This window comes from Pogoniulus pusillus, chromosome 8 (genome assembly GCF_015220805.1).
Source record: "Pogoniulus pusillus isolate bPogPus1 chromosome 8, bPogPus1.pri, whole genome shotgun sequence".
NCBI classification, from domain to species: domain Eukaryota; kingdom Metazoa; phylum Chordata; class Aves; order Piciformes; family Lybiidae; genus Pogoniulus; species Pogoniulus pusillus.
In genome coordinates, this window is record NC_087271.1 from 26696740 (window position 1) to 26714986 (window position 18247).

The 18247-nt window shown below is 52.4% G+C and overlaps 2 protein-coding genes across 5 annotated transcripts; one reads left to right on the forward strand and one right to left on the reverse strand.

Annotated features, from left to right (window-relative positions):
* The first annotated feature begins 3077 nt into the window (after positions 1–3077).
* Positions 3078–6905, forward strand: C8H1orf210 (chromosome 8 C1orf210 homolog). 2 transcript variants are annotated; one of them, XM_064147789.1, is made up of 4 exons: positions 3078–3310; positions 4749–5256; positions 5875–6021; positions 6476–6905. In XM_064147789.1, exons 1-4 carry the CDS (start codon positions 3224–3226, stop codon positions 6838–6840), a joined length of 1107 nt encoding a protein of 368 aa, XP_064003859.1. In that variant the 5' UTR covers positions 3078–3223; the 3' UTR covers positions 6841–6905. The 2 variants fall into 2 exon arrangements, with proteins under 2 accessions (XP_064003859.1, XP_064003860.1); XM_064147790.1 differs by lacking the exon at positions 3078–3310 and adding an exon at positions 4179–4460.
* Positions 6906–9361: 2456 nt separating this feature from the next.
* Positions 9362–18247, reverse strand: TMEM125 (transmembrane protein 125). 3 transcript variants are annotated; one of them, XM_064147793.1, is made up of 2 exons: positions 18031–18247; positions 9362–12749 (listed from the first exon to the last, which is right to left on the reverse strand). In XM_064147793.1, the coding sequence occupies exon 2, from the start codon at positions 12435–12437 to the stop codon at positions 11778–11780; it is 660 nt and encodes a 219-aa protein (XP_064003863.1). In that variant the 5' UTR covers positions 12438–12749; positions 18031–18247; the 3' UTR covers positions 9362–11777. The 3 variants fall into 3 exon arrangements, with proteins under 3 accessions (XP_064003863.1, XP_064003862.1, XP_064003861.1); XM_064147792.1 differs by lacking the exon at positions 18031–18247 and adding an exon at positions 13262–13421; XM_064147791.1 differs by lacking the exon at positions 18031–18247 and adding an exon at positions 12912–12998.

The window sequence follows — 18247 nt, forward strand, 5'->3', positions numbered from 1 at the left end:
ACATGGGCCTCCCAGCACCGCGAGTTGGGGTGCTGAGGCGTGGCTGCACCTGGGCTCTATATTGTGCCAGGGTCTGATCCATGCCTGCAAAGTCTGAAAGGGACTGAGCAGGAGCACAAGCTGGACAACAAAAAGCCAGCCAGGCTGCTCGGGAAGGCATGCACTGCTGGGGGATAAAACTCCCTGTTGCAGGAAACATGCCTGGGAGGAGAGGGAAAGCAACAGAAAGCCTGGCTTTCCCTGAGGGCTTTCCTATGCACCGACATCAGCCTAGGTACAGGCATGGGTACAGCACAGCCTCCCTGCCCCCCAGCCCCAGGAGGTTGCACACCCAACCCTTCCGTGAGACCACTCCAGCCTCCTGCCGGCTCGCGGCTGTTCTCCCGGCAAATGCAAGGCATTCGCTAGCAAATCACCGTAAGCTTCACCTGCCAAACCTCATGCTGCTTCACAAATGGAACTGTTCCCATGTGAAAGACAGGGCTGCTGAGGAGCGAGCCTCATGTTTTGGTGTGTCCCGAGCCCGTGTTGCATCCGGCCAAAAATCTAAAGCACACATGGAGAGGAAGGGGAAATCCATTCATCGCTTCCGACTATTAACAGTGTGCTCCAGGGCCACGCAGTGCCCGCGGCATGCAGAGGGAGGGATGGCAGCAGGCAGGGGCTCTCTCAGCACAGCCACCCAGCCATCCCATGACAGGAGGGATGGAGTGAGTATGAAAAAGATGGACACCAGATGCAGCTGTACCCATTTGCCTGGAAAGCTAAGCGTGGTGGTTTGCTGTGGGCTGTGTATAGACAGAGGGCTCTGTTTTTAGAAACCCACTCCCAAAGCACAACCATAGTGTAAAAGAGCAGCAAGAGGCCATCCTGCATCAGAATGCTCAGGGGCTGGGCAGTCCAGGCTGGTTCCTCCTGCCCTGGGGGTCCTCCTGGGGAAGCTCACAGGCCCTTTTACCTAGCCCACCCCAGGACCATTTGCAAGCACGCTGGGTCGTCTGCACACTCAAGTACAGCTGCAGGAAGGGGATAGATACATAAACAGATAAATAAATGGCAGCCTCTCCTAATTCATTGTCTGTAGGGACCAATCACACTCAAAGCCTCAGTTGCCATCATGCCACCACGTTTCCATACATTGTGCAAGGGGATGCAATGTGTTCTGTGCTCCTCTGGCAACACAGAACTATGAGATGTTGTGACGGTAACCTAGTTCTTCTCACCAAAACATTCTAGCTAGCTTCAAACTAGCACAGATGTGCTCTGCGAGATGTCCTCTGGCACAAGGTTTTGTTTGAGGACACAGTTATTTACATAGAACAAACATCTTTTCAAGGGAAGGCTCTGCAGAGTGTTCCTCCAAGGAGCACAGCATGGCTCATCTTGCTGCCTGAGGGGAAATAGCATATTGCTTTGCTTATTTTGGGGAATGGGAGGCATATGGGGGTCTGCTCTCCACACCAGGTGATGCCTGAGAGATTTCAAGGATCCATTGAGGGACCTAACCCAAGCTGATTTTTTCCCCTTACATTTATTCTAGGAATATTTGAACAAGGGATGTCTATCTGCATGGATCCTTTGGACTGGGGAGGTTTTATGGGGAGATCCAACCAGGACAGCTCTGGTTTAACCCTATGTGTCTCCAAAGAAGAAACCAGAGAGCTGGGTGCAGCTGAGCCCAGACAAAGCATCTCACCACAGTTGCTCTCCCATAGTAGCTGCAGCTGCCCAACCCACAGCACATTGAAAGCACCTGAACATCTGCTGAATTCCCACATCTCAACATTTCTGCTGAATCACAACAGACTTTTTAAAGAAGAGTGACAAAAATACCTCTTTTTGTTATCTTTTGCACATTCTAATGCACAGCACGGCATGCCAGAAACCATAATGCACCAATACATTTCCTGATAGGAAGTGCAAACGCCCTGCGAACCCACTGGCAGCCTCAGCTGCCTTAGCAACATTTTCTAGCCCTGCTTCTCTGGCCATTTCTGGACTGGGGGCTGCTGCTGTCAGGCTTAAGAGCAGCCCAGGGGCAGGGTGGCCATCACACTGGTGGGGCAGCTGGGGAGCGGGCAGCTGCCTGGCTGCATTAGCATCCACCACTCCCAAAGGGTGAACGACAGCCTGCTGGAAACCTTTCCCTAAGGAAAGGGTGGGACACACAACTGTGAAGTAGTCCCTTCACCGCTGTGGGAGGAAGGGCTGCTCTATCCTGGCCAGTGCTGGGGAAAAGTGAAGATCCACAGTGCTCTGTGGCGAGCAGGGGACGGGAAAGAGCGCCTGGGGCTCCCTCCTGCTTCAGAGGCAAAGCCAGGAGTGGGTGCTGCCAGCATTCCCTCGGCTGGGCTGTGGCTCTGCTGGCCTTTGCTCACTCATCCATCCCACAAGATGCTGCTTTGGTGTGATTTCCCAGAGCTGTTGAGGAGCTCTACTGGTGAGTCGAGGGTGCCAGAGTTGGTGGGGCACCCTTGCATTCTGGAATCATCACAGGTGCCCTGGGTGCTGCTCAGGAAAGTCACATTTTTTCAATGTATCACCAGTGCTGCTAAAACACTACTGAGCCCAGGGACCTGCCTGTATGCTGCGTTTTAAACACCTCTCCGCCCGCATCCAGATAAGACTTTTACTTTCCTGTGGGACACCTTTCTGCTGCCTCAGCCTCAGCTTCTTTGGCTGAGCTTTGCTGCGCGCCCCTGCCCTGGATGTGTGGAGCCAGGGCTGGGCTCACGCTGCTCTCTTTGAGCACGGCCGTCTCAGGGCTCAGAGCTGTTCACCTTCTCCTCCGGCCCCCCAGCATCTCCTGGTGCTCTACTCCTACTGCGGCATGCCCCACGGTCCTCCAGGCAGGTGCCGGAGGTGCCCCGCTCACCTGCCCCGGGAGGCAGTGGGTGGGAGGTGGCGGGGCGTGGCTGTTAATGTGTAACCGGCGCTGCCACCTTTCACCCGGCCCAGCCGTCGGGAGGGAGCGAGGCCACTGCGGCAGCCGCCTTGGCTGCCAGGTGCTGGGGGGCCGCGGGGCCGTGCGGCCAGGTGCTGGGGGGCCGCGGGGCCGTGCGGCCGGCAGGGGGTTGGGGCCGGGGCTGGGGCCGGGGCCGGGGCTCGGCGCGGGCCCTGGGTCGTGCGGCCGGGGCCACACCTCAGCCGGCTCCTCCGGCTCCGCCGGCTTCCCAGCCTCCCTTGAAACTTGTTTTTCTGCCTGGCGTTTTCCTGGAGCCAAATGGCTCCTACCCGTCTGCTCGGGGCTTGCAGCCTCCTCTGTGCCTGGTCGGTGGTGATGGGACACCCCTGCAGCCTCAATCGCCAGGTAGGGAGGGCGAGGGTGCTCCGGCATGGGCAGCAGCTCTGGGTGGGCAGGGGCACCCCACTCCCCGTCCCCGTCAGCACGGCTGGGGTAGTGGCACCGTGTGCCTGCAGGGCAGCAGGCCCTGGCAAGCAGTTCCTAATCTGTACGGCTTGAGAGGTGAGGAGCAATGAAAACCCACAGGAGCAAGGGCAGTTAACCGGGAGATAGGCTGTGCCGGTGGCCAGCATCCACAGAGGTGCTTTACCCACACCTGGAGCCTGTCTGTCCTGCTCCCAGCCCTAAAGCACCCCCGCTTCCAGCCTCAGACCAAACACATCACGTTGTCCAGCCTGTTCATCAGAGCATGGCAGGGCTGGCAAAGCTAGTCTGAGTCATGGCATTTCTGACGCTGAGGGTCTCTTGCTGCAGCCATTGTACAGCTGCCTTTAAGGCACGCATGGTGAGCAGCAGCGAGGCACAGTCCTGAGGGCTTCCAGGCCCTTGCTCCCTTCTGTAGTGATCCAGTGACTAAAGCCAGCGTCAAGGCAACTATGGAGTCAGGATCCCTGAGTTCCTAATGCGTAGCAGGAAGTAAAATTAGCTCATCCCGTTGTGATAAGCACCTGGGCAGGAGATGGGAGGAGGCTAGAAAAGAGGCCGTTGCAGGTGGATGGCACTGGGCAGGCAGCACTGCCCACTGAGCTCTCAGATGCTCCCTCAAAACGTTTGAACTGTTTTCCCCAACCTCCCTGAGCCCAGTTCAGCCGTATTTAAGCTTGAGACAGGACCCATGCAGTGTCCCTGTGGCTCAGTTTGTTGCAATGAGGTCCTCAGCAGTCCAGGTTTATAAGTGCACTTCTCTTCCTCTGGTGAGCAGGGACAGCAGGGCCTGATAGGAGATTTAGGTGAATAGGAAGATGAAGGGAAGCCAATCACATGAGAAGCAATGAAATGGAAAGGCCAGATAGCTGAGGAGCAACCAGACCTGGAAACCTGGGACTACATACTGCAGCAACCTTTAGCACAGCATGTCCGCCTGCGAGGCCCAAACAACATCAGGCAGGAGCCTGTGCCTACCCAGCTGAACTGAAGTTGCTGATTTGCTCTCTGGCAGCTTCAGATGGGACAGCTGGCTGCCTCCCACCCAAAGCCAGGGCAGGAGTAACACATGGTGGGGGCTAGTATCCAAAAGCAGCTTGAATTTGGCCACCTTTTTTTTCAGAGGAAAAAAAATCACTCCATGTGGGTTGATCATCCAGCATGCACTGCTGGACTTTTGGGAGAGTGAATGGCCCCATGTCTATTTTGTTTACTAGTGGGTGATGACTGCCTAGCTTACTGTGGGAAAGGAATGCAAGTTTATGTAGTGTGCTTCAGGAATAAGGGCAATTAACGAAGGTATTTGAAGTTCTGAGGAGTCCCAGTCTAGATATCCTCATCGGCACATCTCTTTCCACAGGGATGGGCTGACTGCAATGGGAAGAACCTCTTGCATGCTCCAAGTTCCCTTCCAAGCAACATCACTGGTTTGGACTTCTCTTTCAACTCCTTGGTTATGCCCCATCATGGAACTTTCTTGATGAACTTCCCTTCTTTGCACTCCCTCAACCTCTCTAACAATGCCCTGCTGGCACTGAGCCCAGGAATCTTCTCCAACCTCGGGGCACTGCATATGCTGGACCTGAGTAGCTGCAGCATCACCTACCTCCACAAGGACACTTTCAAGGGCTTGGGAAATTTGCACTCACTGCTCCTAAGAAACAACAGTCTGCAGGAGCTCGGGGTCCCTTTTTTCCTGCCACTGAAGTCTCTTTTCCACCTGGATCTGCAACACAATGCCCTGGTCTCTGCAGACACCTGGAGCCTGCAGCTGTTGGAGGCAGTCCCACGGGTCCAGCTGGAAGGGAACCCATGGGTCTGCAACTGCACCGTGTACCCTCTGCAGCAGTGGCTACAGCGCAGGCAAGGTGAGTGGACAGGGGCAGGTGGCAGGAGACCTGTCTGGTAGAAGGAACTCTGGGTGCAGGGTTCCCATTCAATCCTTATGCCAACCCTTGGGCAGACTCCAACATGGTTTTCCAGGACCCCTCCCACCCTGTTGAGGGATAGCAAACTGCAAGGTGATGTATTTTGTCTCTTTCTTGCAATTACAGGCAATACTAAAGAATTCAAGGAATGGTGGCAGGGTAATTTAGCCACTCTTCTGGGAAAGGGGGTCCACCTCTATGTATCTACGTGGAGTGTTCATGTTTTCAAGAGCTGCTGACTCGGAAGCTCAAACACATCCCAACCCTCTGAGCTCAGCTCCCAGACAAGAGCAGCCCTGTGACACTGAGACTTCTATCAGTGTCCAGGATTTTGGCATTACCCTGTTAAAAGGAGCCTGCTAATTACAGTCACATTGTTCTTTGGTCAGGGAGTTTTTTCTTTGGTTGTGCTTTAGGACATCCTGAGGTCAACAAGGCTGGAGGGCAGAGCCAGGAGCACCTTTTGATGTACCCCCTTGAATCAAGGAGCAAGCGTGGATAAATGGGGGATAAGATGGGTGAAAATCACCCACCTCACCTTATCCATTTATCTCCCAGCTGTGCAGGTGACCTGTGCATCGCCTCCAGAGCTGCAGGGCCAGAAGGTCATAGCTTTGGATTCCAAGGATCTGGGCTGCCCAGTGAAGCAGCGGTTTTCTCGAGAGGACAGCACAGCACAGCAGATCACAGTGACCTACAGCAATAGTAAGTTGTGCAGGTGTATCTGGTAAGGTCTAACTCCCTCCTGTCCTTTGTCATCCCAGAGGGGACTGGAGGCAGAAATGCCCTGCTCTACTCCACTGCCCCAGGGGCTAAGGCTGCCTAACTACTGCTAGCCTGGTAGGGAGACTGGCTTGATGGGGAGAGTGGTCATCACCTGGAGATGTTTGCTGCCTTTGCAACAGAAAAGTCGGCAGGTGGCACAAAGCTCAGAGAGCGCAGGCTCCGTGGTGATAGGCACTATAGACAGCTGCTCTGCAGTTTTGCCTGCAGTGTTCACATTCTGTTGGTAGCTAGATCTTGGTGAAGATTATTTTGTTCCTAACAAAAGCAGTTCAGTGCTGGCTGCACACCATGTGCATGGGTCTGGCTGCTGAGGAGTGCCGAGTATGCCAAAGGCTGACCCACCAGGCTCTGATGTGTCTTTCCTGTGCTGCAGCCACCACACCACCTGTAGGGAAGGGGGGAAGGAGCTGGCCATACCTGGTGGGATTCATCGTGGCAGCAATTGGCATCTCCATCCTGATAGCACTGGCAGCTAAGTGCAAGCTCTTCCACAAGAACTTTGCCAGCTACCGCCACCAGCCGCTACCTGAAACCAGCTCGATTGGAGGCAGCGCAATGGAGGACAGCAGTAACTGGCACAGGGACTCCTTAGACCAGGGGGCCCATGTCAGTCACCCCATACATGATGCTACCGACCTGCAGGCAGAGGATGATGATGGCTTTATTGAGGACAACTATATCCAGCCGAGTGAGCAGCTGCCAGAGGAAGAGGAACGAGAGTTGCACCTTTCCATTTGAGCCTGTAGCCCAGCCAGCACCACTATGGCATCTTGCTGTCACTCCCATCTCCATCCTCTTCCTTCCCGTTCCTGCCTGCTCTCAGGCTTACATTGCTGGGGGCAGGAAGAAACGAGTAGAGAGGAGGGAAAGGGTGGGCTGGAAATAGTGGTGGAGACTGAAGACAGCACCAGCACGGGGACACTGGATCTACTGCTGCTCTCTCAGCCCTGCTCAGATGCTGAGTCTGAAGGAGATGGTGCCTATCTCACCCAGGCAGTCTGGTGGGATGACAAGAAGAGCCTGCCTTGGTGCTCCACTGCCTGCCGGTGCCAAACCCAGACCTCCTCTGTCCCTCAATGCTTTTTCACTCCAGAGTGTGATTAAAGCATGATTTAACCCCGTGTCTGCCTGCGATGCTTTGTCGGAGCTTTCCCTGGGGCAGTGCTGGGAGAAGACAGTGGCCCCATAGCTGGAGTGTGGCTTCTTTTGCATATGCTTTCAAGGACAGGAAACACATTCCTTGTCAACTGCAGTGGTGAGACTACAGGTCTGTGGAACAATGGGGCCTCTTGTGCAAAAGATCTGTCACCTGCTGTGGTTCAGGCAGCCCTGGTTATTCTTGCAGGGTTTCTGCCCACATCTCTCCAGCATTGCTTCCGAATGTGTCCCTTCTTCTCTTTCTTTTCTGTCTCCCCTCTCCAGCAAGACGTACTAGAATGGCGCTTACCTTTCCCACTTCAGCTTTGCAGAGCTGAGCAAACCTGTTGTTGGCGCTGGTCGTGGTGGTAGGCAGGCAGATGTGCTGGGGTGAGACAGCCCTGCTCCCCAGCATGCCTTGCAGAGTCTCATCTGTATCTCTAACCGTGGAATTACACAAACATTATAACCTCTGCATCCTTGTCATCTGTGTGGTACAATAACCAGCATGTGGGACAGTGCAAGCTGTTTCTGCTGTAGCCAGTTGTGCCTGTGTGGGTCATGCCGGAGTTAAGAGCAGGGAGCAGCAGTGGCATCCAACGCCCTTAGTAAGTGACTCGCAAGTCTGCTATCATCCGGCTGGGAAGATTTCCCAGGGTGCAGCCTGGTTATTACCATCTCTGATAGCCCAGGAATCTCTGTCACCTCCAGAGCCTGAAGTATCATCGCAGGGATGGCATTGCCTTGATCCCTGCCACATGGCTAATTCCCTCACCTCCTGCAAACCTCCATTTCACTGTAAACTGCCTTTCTATTTCTCTGCTCATTAAGACATTTTTAGAGCACAGTCTGTACAGGAGTAAACAATACATGTTAGAGAATGTAAACCAAAGGCTATGACTGTGTCAGGTGTTGGATGAGCAATACAGGCCAGTGACTTAAGGCATCTTCTGGGGAGGGAATGTGACATTTGAAGCCATGAGGAGGGAAAACTGTTGGTCTGTTTCAGTGATCAGCCACTTTTCCCTCTTAAATGCCATTGTCTTTAAACTGACAGTTTTGCAGTCACTGTTGCATGTTTTGCCTTCTGGTCTCATCTTAAAAGGTACTTGTCAAGAGATTTTTTTTTTTGGAAAATGTTTATATCTTTCAGATAAGATGGGAGGCTTAAACCTGAGGACTGGAATAGTGCTTTTCCCTTATCTTCGGAGTGTATTTTCTGGGCTTTTCTGCATGCTTTTTAATCACATGAACCCATGCTAGTTGCAATATTTTACTTCTGGTCTCAGTAATGTGTTAAAAGAGATTAAAAATTCAACTAACCAGGCCTATTTATCCATGATCTTGCTCACTTTTATCCTCACTGCCTAGTGGGTTTCTTGTCTACTTTGACCCTATTGGGAGGCCACCTCTTTATTCTTTAACTGAGCAGATATGGCTGTTTTTCTGTTGTGCAGGGCCCTGGTCCAGTGGCAGCCCCTCTGCTCCCTCTCCAGACAGCTCCAGTGAAAGTGGGCAGAAAACTTGCAGCTCATATGGGGAGAAATGCATCTGGCATGCAGAGCTGAGAGTATAAGAGGGTCAGAGCAGAAAAGGAGTTGCCTTCTCAAGGGGATTCTCCCCAGGAAGCTGCTGGAGGGCCTGTGGCTGAGGCTGGAGGCTGGGAGCAGTAGCAGGTATGCAGGCAGACTGGTTCCAGGCTCATTGCAGGCAGTGGCTGTTGCCACGAGGCTCGAGGCTCAGCCCTCCCGCAGGCGAAACAACTTTAATGTAAACAAGCCAGCTGGCACCGACACATTTAGGAGGCTTCGTGTGCTCCACGTGAGCATCCTGCAGGGGCATGACAAGGTCTTAGGTTCACAGCGCGGGGGTAAGAGAAACCAGCTATGTCTAGGCTCTTAAGCAGAGGAAGATGCTGTGCATCCAGAGGTGGGAATCGTGTCTCAGGAGGCAAGCACATACATCTGAAGGGCTGTGGTGGTGTAACCACAGCCACAGGAAGGACCCTGGGCAGTCATGGTTTCTGCCCTGGGTTCAACTTGAGCGAAGGTGAGCTCTACATAGCCCTGCCACCTCCCCCTCTACAAAGAGGCTGACACTCAAGTATGGACCTTCAACACAGTCAACTTCTGTAACACTTTATTATGTATTTCCACACGCAACACAGAAACCAAGAAAGGAATAAGCCAGTACTGCTGCTGCAGAGGTGAGCTAGTGACTGCAGGAATGCAGCCTGTCCACCTGGGCAGGCAGACCCCCAAACCACCATCTTTGGGGACAGCTTGTTCCCAGCCAACATTTTTTCAGGTTGCTGGTATGGTTCACAGGCATCCTTTTCTGGCACAACTCACGGACGTGTATTTTGAATGGGCTATGGAGGGGAGGATTCACATTGGCATGCAGGCAGCACAGAGCTGCCAGCTGGGCACAGTCACCCTTCTTCACAGAAATAACCAGATGTGCAAAACAGCTGGTGTGCAGACAGCTGCACCCTGTCCACTCCTGCAGGGTGGGGGAGCTGGGAGTAACTGCGAAAGCTCTGATGCAGGCAGAGGCGGTGCAGATTGGTGTTACTGCACATGCACTGACACAGATGTACAGAGCATCAGCACTGCTGATGGTGCAAAACTGTCCAAACACTGCCCTGACCCTCACTGTGTAGGCACAGTTGTCCTGCTGGACCTGGTGTCAAACAGCTTAGAGGGAAGGATGGCTCTTTATTTTTTGCAGAGGATTTAGAGCAGAAGGACCTGAGTGCAGTAACACACTCCAAACTCTTGGGCAGAATAATGGAAGTGAAACAGCAGTTTAATAAAATCTACTGATGATGGGAAAAGTGGGAGAGGAAAATGTGGAAGTAACAGAGACCTAGAAAGAGAAGACAAAATGACATTCCAGTACTTTGAGGAGAACAATCCAAGACTTCAGGGAAAAGAATGTCAGCAGCAGCAGGACAAGAGCAGATAATACAGAAATGCTCTCGAGGTCTGGGTGCATCAAGGGTAGCATGGTCTGGAGATGTAAAGAGATGAAGTCCTCATTGCCCAGTGTATATCTGGTGGTGTTCACTGGTGCTGAGCTCCGACATTGCCTCCATGTGTAACACAGACAATGATCCATGTTGTTACTAAGGGAATGAGCTACAGTCATCTTCCAAATACATTTGCTGCTAGGCACCAAAAAATAATTGCTGAGTCATTTTTCAATACAGAAGGAACTTAGCAAATAATGACCAAAAATAATAACTGAGGCAGAACAGTTCAGATGAGGGGGAGATGGGAGCAGACAGGAAGATGAAGAGGTTGCACAGCAGCAGCTTCACTAGGGGGTTAGGATCTGTATCTGTGGAAGGGGCAGTGAAATGGTTTGTGGCTGTATGAAAGAAATTATTTTTTTTACAGTTAAATTAACCTCAGTTCACAGGAAAAGCTCCCAAGGCTGAGTTGTTAGTCTGCCTTTGGGAAAGACACCTTGGTGATAGACACCTTCTAAAGCTAGAACACCAAAAAACCTCCAGGTAAGGCCCAACTTTTCTGACCCACAGCAGCTGCAGCACTTGGGAGATAGAAACAACTTGGGGATAAGCAAGGACAGGACAAAATGCGGTGCTCCTGCAGCACAGAGGTGCCTCAGTATGGGAAGCTTTACTCTCTTGCACAGTCCTTGCAGAGCAGCAGCCCTAGTCCTGGGATTCAGGCATCCCATCGTTATCTCCCAATGACTGTACCTTGCTGTCTGTGGCTTGTGTGACTGGAGCATGTTAGTGTGGTAAGAGAGCCCCAACACAGTCCAGCGCTGATAACCTATCAGCGCCCTGACACCAACACCCTTTGATCACTCCTTTGATAAACACAGAAGATGGTGGGCTGCAAAAATGTGATAGTGGAACAGATACTGGCACTGCAAACACAAACAGCATGTCATGTGTGGTCCAGCCATGCTGAGGCTCACAGAATCTTGTGCAAATCCCATGCTCACTCCTGCAGACACACAGGTGCTTTCTCAGGAGTAGGCTCTGATGCTGGACATCCTGCCAAGCTTGCTTCACTTAGGCTGCATGCCTGCTGACACACAGAATGTTGCCTGCCATTTTTCAGCTGCTAGAGGCTTTACTTTGCACAGGAGCTCTGGGCAGAGCACAGGCTGGTTTTATACCACCCACAATTACAGCTTTATCTGCCAGAGTGCATGACACAGCTCTAGGAACTGCAAAAAACAAGCAAGTACTGGGGCCCTTGGGGATATGGGACAAGCTCACCTTAACACTGTGACAGGGGTCAGAGCCAGACAGGTAGCAGTCACAGGAGGCTTTGTAGAGATAAACCACCAACCAGGCCAGCACCTAACAAACCAGGTCACAAAGCCCATCCAGGCACCAAAAGTCCTTGCTGTGCCATCCACCTGAGGCAAAGCAAATGCCAGTCGTCTCCAAAAGAAGCACAAGGCACAAGGCAACGCTCAACCTTCCTTCAGGGAAGGCCAGCACAAGCCCTGCTGGTTGGTTGTATCCAGTGAGGCTCACACAGGAGCATCCTAGGTCAGATCAGGTTGGCCATGCTGGAGGTGGCAGGAAGCCGCCTGGTTGCGAGGCGGCCGGAGATGGTGAAGACACGGATCTCACCGGTTTCCAGGCTCCGAGGAGCAGCCGGGCGGCAGGAGGTGCAGAGAAGGTAGAGCAGCAAGCAGAGGAGGATGGCACTGCCAGCAGTCAGGAGGACAACCCCGCTGGTGAACATGCTAGCCAGTGGCCGTGAGGGACTGAGCTGCATAGTTGTGGTGGAGAGGATGGTGAGCACAATCCCACAGACCACCAGCACCAGGGCACTGAGCAGCAGCACCAGGCAGTCTGAGAAGCCCCCACTCTTCAGGAGCTCAATCTGATCCCGGCTGCGGATGCAGTTCATGTCCTGGATGGCAGAACTCAGCAGCTGCTTCAGTAGCACAAGCAGGGCCAGAAGGCAGAGTGTGGTGCCTACTGCCAGCCGCCATTCCCCAGACCGGCTGCTAGTGCTATACAGCAAGATGATGCCCCCAATCCCACAGGCCAAGATCAGCACCACAGCCACCCCATAGCACAGGATGGACTTCTTGGGGTCCTGGAACCACCAGAGCTCCACATGCTCCTCCAAGATGTTCCTCTGGATATGGTTTGCATCTGCCGGGGTGCGGGGGCTGCTCAGCTCAGCTAGCTCTGGCATGGTGGGCAGCTGGTTGTGGAAGGCACAGTATGGTGCTTGCGCAGATGAATCTACACCGTTACAGCTGGCTGGAGCACCAAGACGACAGCAGTTATGGAGCCAGCTGCATTTCTCAAGTGGTGATGCTGCCCACTCATTCTCTGGAGTCTGATGGAGCTCCTTTCTGCAGTAGCACCGCCTGGAAAGTTATGGTCCATGCACTGGGGCTGAGCCCACGCCCCAGGCAGAGCTGTAGGACATGGTGGAACACTCCCAGAGCAGTACCACAAGCGAACGACTAAGGCTGTGTCCTTCCTTTCCCGTGTCTTTCATCTGAAAGAATCAAGAAGAAATCATTAAACAGAGAACCTGCTCCCCTGTACCAAACAATCCCCTGCCCAAATCTGGGTCTTGGGCACTCCAGGCTGGCCTGCAGACCTTCCCCTGCCTCCCTCACAAACCCCCCATACACTGGAGCACATATCAGCCACGCACATCTTCCCAGGAGACCTCCGTGCAGCTTCAGTCTGTCCTCCTGCCTTCCCAGCCCTATGTGTCCAGCTCAGAGGCTACTGGCACATCACTGCCCAGAGGAATCTGCCTGCAGCTGGTGCTGGCAGCAGGGCAGGAACCAGGGACAGAGCAGAGGCAGGTCCCTCCTGGGATAAAGCCCCATTCACAGCTCTGACTTCACATGCTCCCTCATCAGCATCAGCCTCTTGTCACCAACTGGCTCTGCTGCCTAGAATGACAGCGGGAAGTGGGGGTCAGGACTGGGCCTTAACCCTTCCAGTCCAGGCACTGGACGAGTGAAAACTGCTGCATATTCTCAGCCCTGTCCTTACCCTTGTGCTGCCGGTAGTTTCCTCTCCCAAGTTCCTTACAGAAATATGATGGTTACATCTCCAGGGGTCGCAGCACATCCATGGAGAGTGCTCTGAAATGCCTGGGACCTGGCACTCTACAAATTGGCTCTCCTCTGCTGGTCATTGAAGTACTTCTCTACTGGAGGAGATCAGGGGAAGGGTAGCAGTGGCTGCAGCACGGAGATAGGCTCCATGTTGCTGTGCTTAGCCAAGCTTCCCTCTGCCCAGCACCTTATCTCAGCCTGCAGGCCAGCTTCCTGGGCTCATCACCTCTCCAGTGTCCTGGCCACTCTTAGTACTGTAGAGTCTCTGAGCACAGTTTTACACCAAGAGTGAAAACGACTTGCATTTCTCTCATGTAACATCTTGTCTCAGCATGTGAATGCTCCAACTGGTTGCACAGTACCAGAATGACTCTCCAGCACAGTTAGTACCCAAAGCAAAAAGAGAAGCTGAGGAGGACAGTACAGGAACCCTTCAGGTATGGCTGAGCCCTTGAGGATATGGAGCAGACCCTGAAGACCCACAGATTGCCTTCCTGGTCATCTTGCAGAAAGGACAATGCATGCTCAGCCATCAAGGCCACACAGAAACAGATTGCTCAGTGTCCTGCAGAAGTACATTACAGGGACAGGAACTGATGCAGAAACCCTGTGTTAGAGCTGTGCCGCTTCTCCCAGGCAGGGGACAACAGTGCAGCACCCTGCCTGCTAGAAATGGCTCTCCAGGAGTCCATCAGCTCATGTGAAACACTCCCTGTTTGCCTTTGTACCCTGCTTTGCATCACACCGTGACTCTGAGCTCTTTGCAAATGGATGGGGATGATTTATGACCTCCACGCACAGCAGCTCCACACACACCAGGGATCTTCCCTCCCATAGCTCTCCCTGTCCTCAGACAGTCTCCACAGATCACATCCCCTTTTTGCAGCGCTTTCGCTACCAGCAAATGCTGCAAAATCCTCCACCATTGGGAACAGGCCAATGTAGGGTGGAGGGAGAAGGAGGACAATAGCGTGGGGGGGGTGCCTGAACCAGACACCGCCTGACAGTGTCAGGCCAAGCTCCTCCTGAGTCACTCCCCGGCTGTGATGGAGCATGAAGTCACTTTGGACGTGGCTCAGGGCATACTGCCAGCTGGCAGCATGTGTCCAGGAAGTCTGTAGCCACAGTGGGTTTGCAGGCCTGTGACCCATGGCACTGTGAGCTGCACATAGAGCTATCCCCCTGCACAGCTGCCTGGGCAGGCAGTGGGCTGGGACACAGAAATCCAGGCTCCAGAGGGTACACTTGCCTAAAAGCCTGTGGGAAAGCTGCAATTCATGGCTAAGGCCAGAACAAACAGAAAGCACCAATTAGAGAGACGAAGAGCCATGGCTGAGAATGCAGATTTATGCCTGTTGGGACCCACTTCAGTTCTGCATGAGGCAGGACATACCCTGTGCATGTGCACAGGGCACATGTCCCTGAGAAGGTGAGGATGTCATGGAACACTTTCAAAGTAGTGAGGAGAGAGAAGATGTTGAGCCTGGAGCCACAGTGCTGGTGCATTACTTCCTCCTGCCTTTCCTTCTCCAAGCATAGATGTGCCTTAGCTTCTTGCCAGTGAATGAGTGAATCTAGCAGATAACATATTTGTAGATTAGATTGAGGTGCTGGAAAAGTGTAAAGTCTGCAGCGTTCTGCTGCTTGACTGAATTTGCAAGCACAAGTTGTTAGCCAGTAAGCAAACAACCCACAGCTGCACAAACTGCAATGAGGGAAAATGCAGCCAAAACCCGAGCTGCAGTGCTGCATCTCATGTTACTTTAAAAAATGAACCACTTTTGTTTGGTGAAAAGATGGTCAGGGAGCAAGATTGTTAGAGCAGTTGGCTGCAGAACAAAATAAGGTGTGACCTCTGTGAGCAGGTATTTCCTAGCATCATATTAAACTCCATTAAAGAAATGATGTGCTGAGGTGAAGGCTTCCACTGAAGTGTGCCCCCATGTTTCTTTGTGTTTAAAAATATTCAGGGAGTATAATGTTTTGCTCTATAAGCAGCCACACTTGCTTGGGCTTCTCTAGACCATGGAGGTTTGTGCTGCTAATGACATTATTTTTACTCTCAGAAGCACAGAGTAATCTGAGTGGGGTTAGACCTTGTGAAGACAGGTGGTCCATCTGCATGCCTGGAGTTAACCTCGAAGTCAGACTGAGTATCTCAGGGCCCCAGCCACTCAGATGCTAGATATTGCCAAGGTTGGAGGATCCACAGCCCCTCTGGGACCATTCCAGTGTTTAACTGTCCTCACCACTAATACATTTTTCCTTAAATCTAACTGCAGGTTGCTATTCCTCAGTAGGAGTGCATTGCCTCCCATCCTCTTAGGAAAAGTCTGTCTGTCTCTATATGGTAAAGCAAAGCAGCCCCATCCTGGGCCATCTCTTTGGAAAGGGATGGACCTACATCTCGTGGCAGCTGTGAGCTCTGAATCTGTTTTCTTGGCATTGTGCAGCGTATCAGTTTGCCTAGGAGAAGAAGGGTGGGCTGTGGATCCCTGCTCTGCCATCAAGGGGAAGGACAGCCTTTCCACAGTCGTTGCCCTTTCTGTAGTTCTTTTTGGGCCATCTGGTCTCACTGATCTCATAGACCATAACGCAGACCTTTTGAGAGCTTAAGCCAGCTAGCCACTCTGGTCATGTGTATCCCAGGTCATTGATCTGGCACTACTGAATCCAGTACCTTCAGCACTTTGTATGCAAGAGAAAAAGGAGAGGAACAGCCCAGCTGCTCAGTGCTTTCTGACTGAAGGTCGCATGTCAGGGAAAAATTGACAGGCTGTCCTTCCACAGTGCTGATTGGCAGCTGGGAAGGAAGAACAGGAAAGCACTGGGAATGCAGGAAAACAAAACTGTTCATGTTTTCCCTTTATCCAACCCCCCCCCCCCCCTCCCCTTTCCCCTAGCCTGACTTTTAAGTGGAAATTGAGGGTCATTGTGAACTGATTTCTGAACACTCCTGACTGCAGGTGTGGGAGACACACCTGTGACTGACTGGGAACGGCATATACATTTATTTATTTGCTTAGTCTTTTTACATCTGATTGTCTGATATCTGGCAGATAGTCCAAAGACCATATGTTAATTAACCCTTTAATTTCAGAGCCACATGCAACTCAAATACTCCTCACTTCCCTCCTTCTCCCAAACCATGAGATGCTGCTTACCCACAGCTTTCAGGAGGGGAAGCCTGAGGGTAGGACAGACCCTCACAGCACTTCCAGCTTTGTAAGGTTAAGGTTTTCACATTGCTCTATAACCTGAACAACTTGATCTAGATGGAGATATCCCTGCTCATGGCAGGGAGGCTGGACAAGATGACCTTTGAGGGTCCCTCCCAGCCCAAAGCATGCTATGATTTTGTTTGAACTTTTTGAACATCATATAGACCAGGAGAGACCAGCAAGCTTTGATGTAAAATAACAGTACATAAAATTATTTACATAAGCAATCTAGATACCTAAAAGAAGCCTCACAATCTAAACCAGATGCAAACCATCTCCATTCTCTGCTTCTCCAGTTCATCACAGCTTATTTGCTCCTTGGCCAGGTATGACCATAGTCTGCTTGAGATGGACCTGCTACCATTCTGTGTCTCACAGAAACCTCTAGTCCAGAATAGGCATAAATATTTCTTGATCCTTTCACAGAATTTTCCCAATTTCCAATGCTTTGGGAAGGATTCTTTACCACGAGGGTGGTCAAACACTGAAACAGGCTTCCTAGAGACATGGTCAATGCCCCAAGCTTATCAGTGTTTAAGAGACACTAAGGGAGCTAAACCAAGCATCCAGTCCAATTGCCTGACAACTAAAGGACTGGGTGACCACCCTCTTGGTGAAGAAATTCTTCCTAAGCATATGCTATTCTAACTGCCTTGCAGGCTCAAAGAGAATGAAGCTCATATATCTTGTTTTATGCCTGAACTCTGCCAATATGCAAATCAGAAGCTCTGAGATGTTGCAGTGCTCAAGGTGTTTGTGCTCCAGGAAGCAGGGATTCTGCTGCCCTGGAACATGTGAGGTCTCCTCTCTTCTCCTAACAACTCATGAGTGGGAATAGAGGAACTTGTAGGGTAGTAATGGTGCTTTTAATGTGGCATCTATCTCATGAAAAATCCTAGCGAGAGATCCACGCTCCCTTGGCCGATAGATCATCCACCCATTCCTAGTGTTCCTCTTTTCTGTGGCTGCTCAAAGTCCAAGCAAACTTGCACTACCTAGGAGAGACCACATGCCCTACCCTGCCACTTTCCCAGAAGCAAGCATCTGTCCCAGTAGCGCTCCTGCCACCAGACATCACTTGGGAAGTGTTAGGGGAACTCTGGATGATGGTGGATTGTCCTTTCCTTTCAACAAGGCTGGGAGCTCTGGGGGTGAGCAGGATGGACAAGCACACACCTGCTCTTACAGGACCCTAGCTAGCTATGGCATGCCCCGGTGTAACATTTCCCTCTCCTCGCCGTACGTGTAGCAGACATCCATCGTCCTGGACTCACGGACACCCTCCTGATGCACCTCCGCTGAGGTCCTGAAGGCACAAGGAACTCCCAAGCCTTATGTGCAGAAAGGAGACAGGACGGCGCAAGGAAGAAATGGAGGCAAGGGGCAGGATCTTGTAAGAGGTATGTGTGAAGTACCCCCTGGAGCTGCCAGCAGCTGCGGTATGGCCCTTCCCACACAGTCCCGGGGCCGAGGGCTCACTCACCTGCAGAGATGCTGCCCGCACGCCACAGCACAGCGCTGCTCCCTGCTCCTGGCTGGCAGCAGCGGCTCTTCCTGGCTTTCCTGCCACTGGATCGAGCTAAGGAGGGAGTTCACGGGGGAAAATCTCTTCCCTTCCTCCGGGAGCTGCCTGCCAAGAAACAGGTGCTCCTGCCGTCTCCCCTTCCTGGTGCGGTGCGGGCAGCGCCGACGACAGGCGG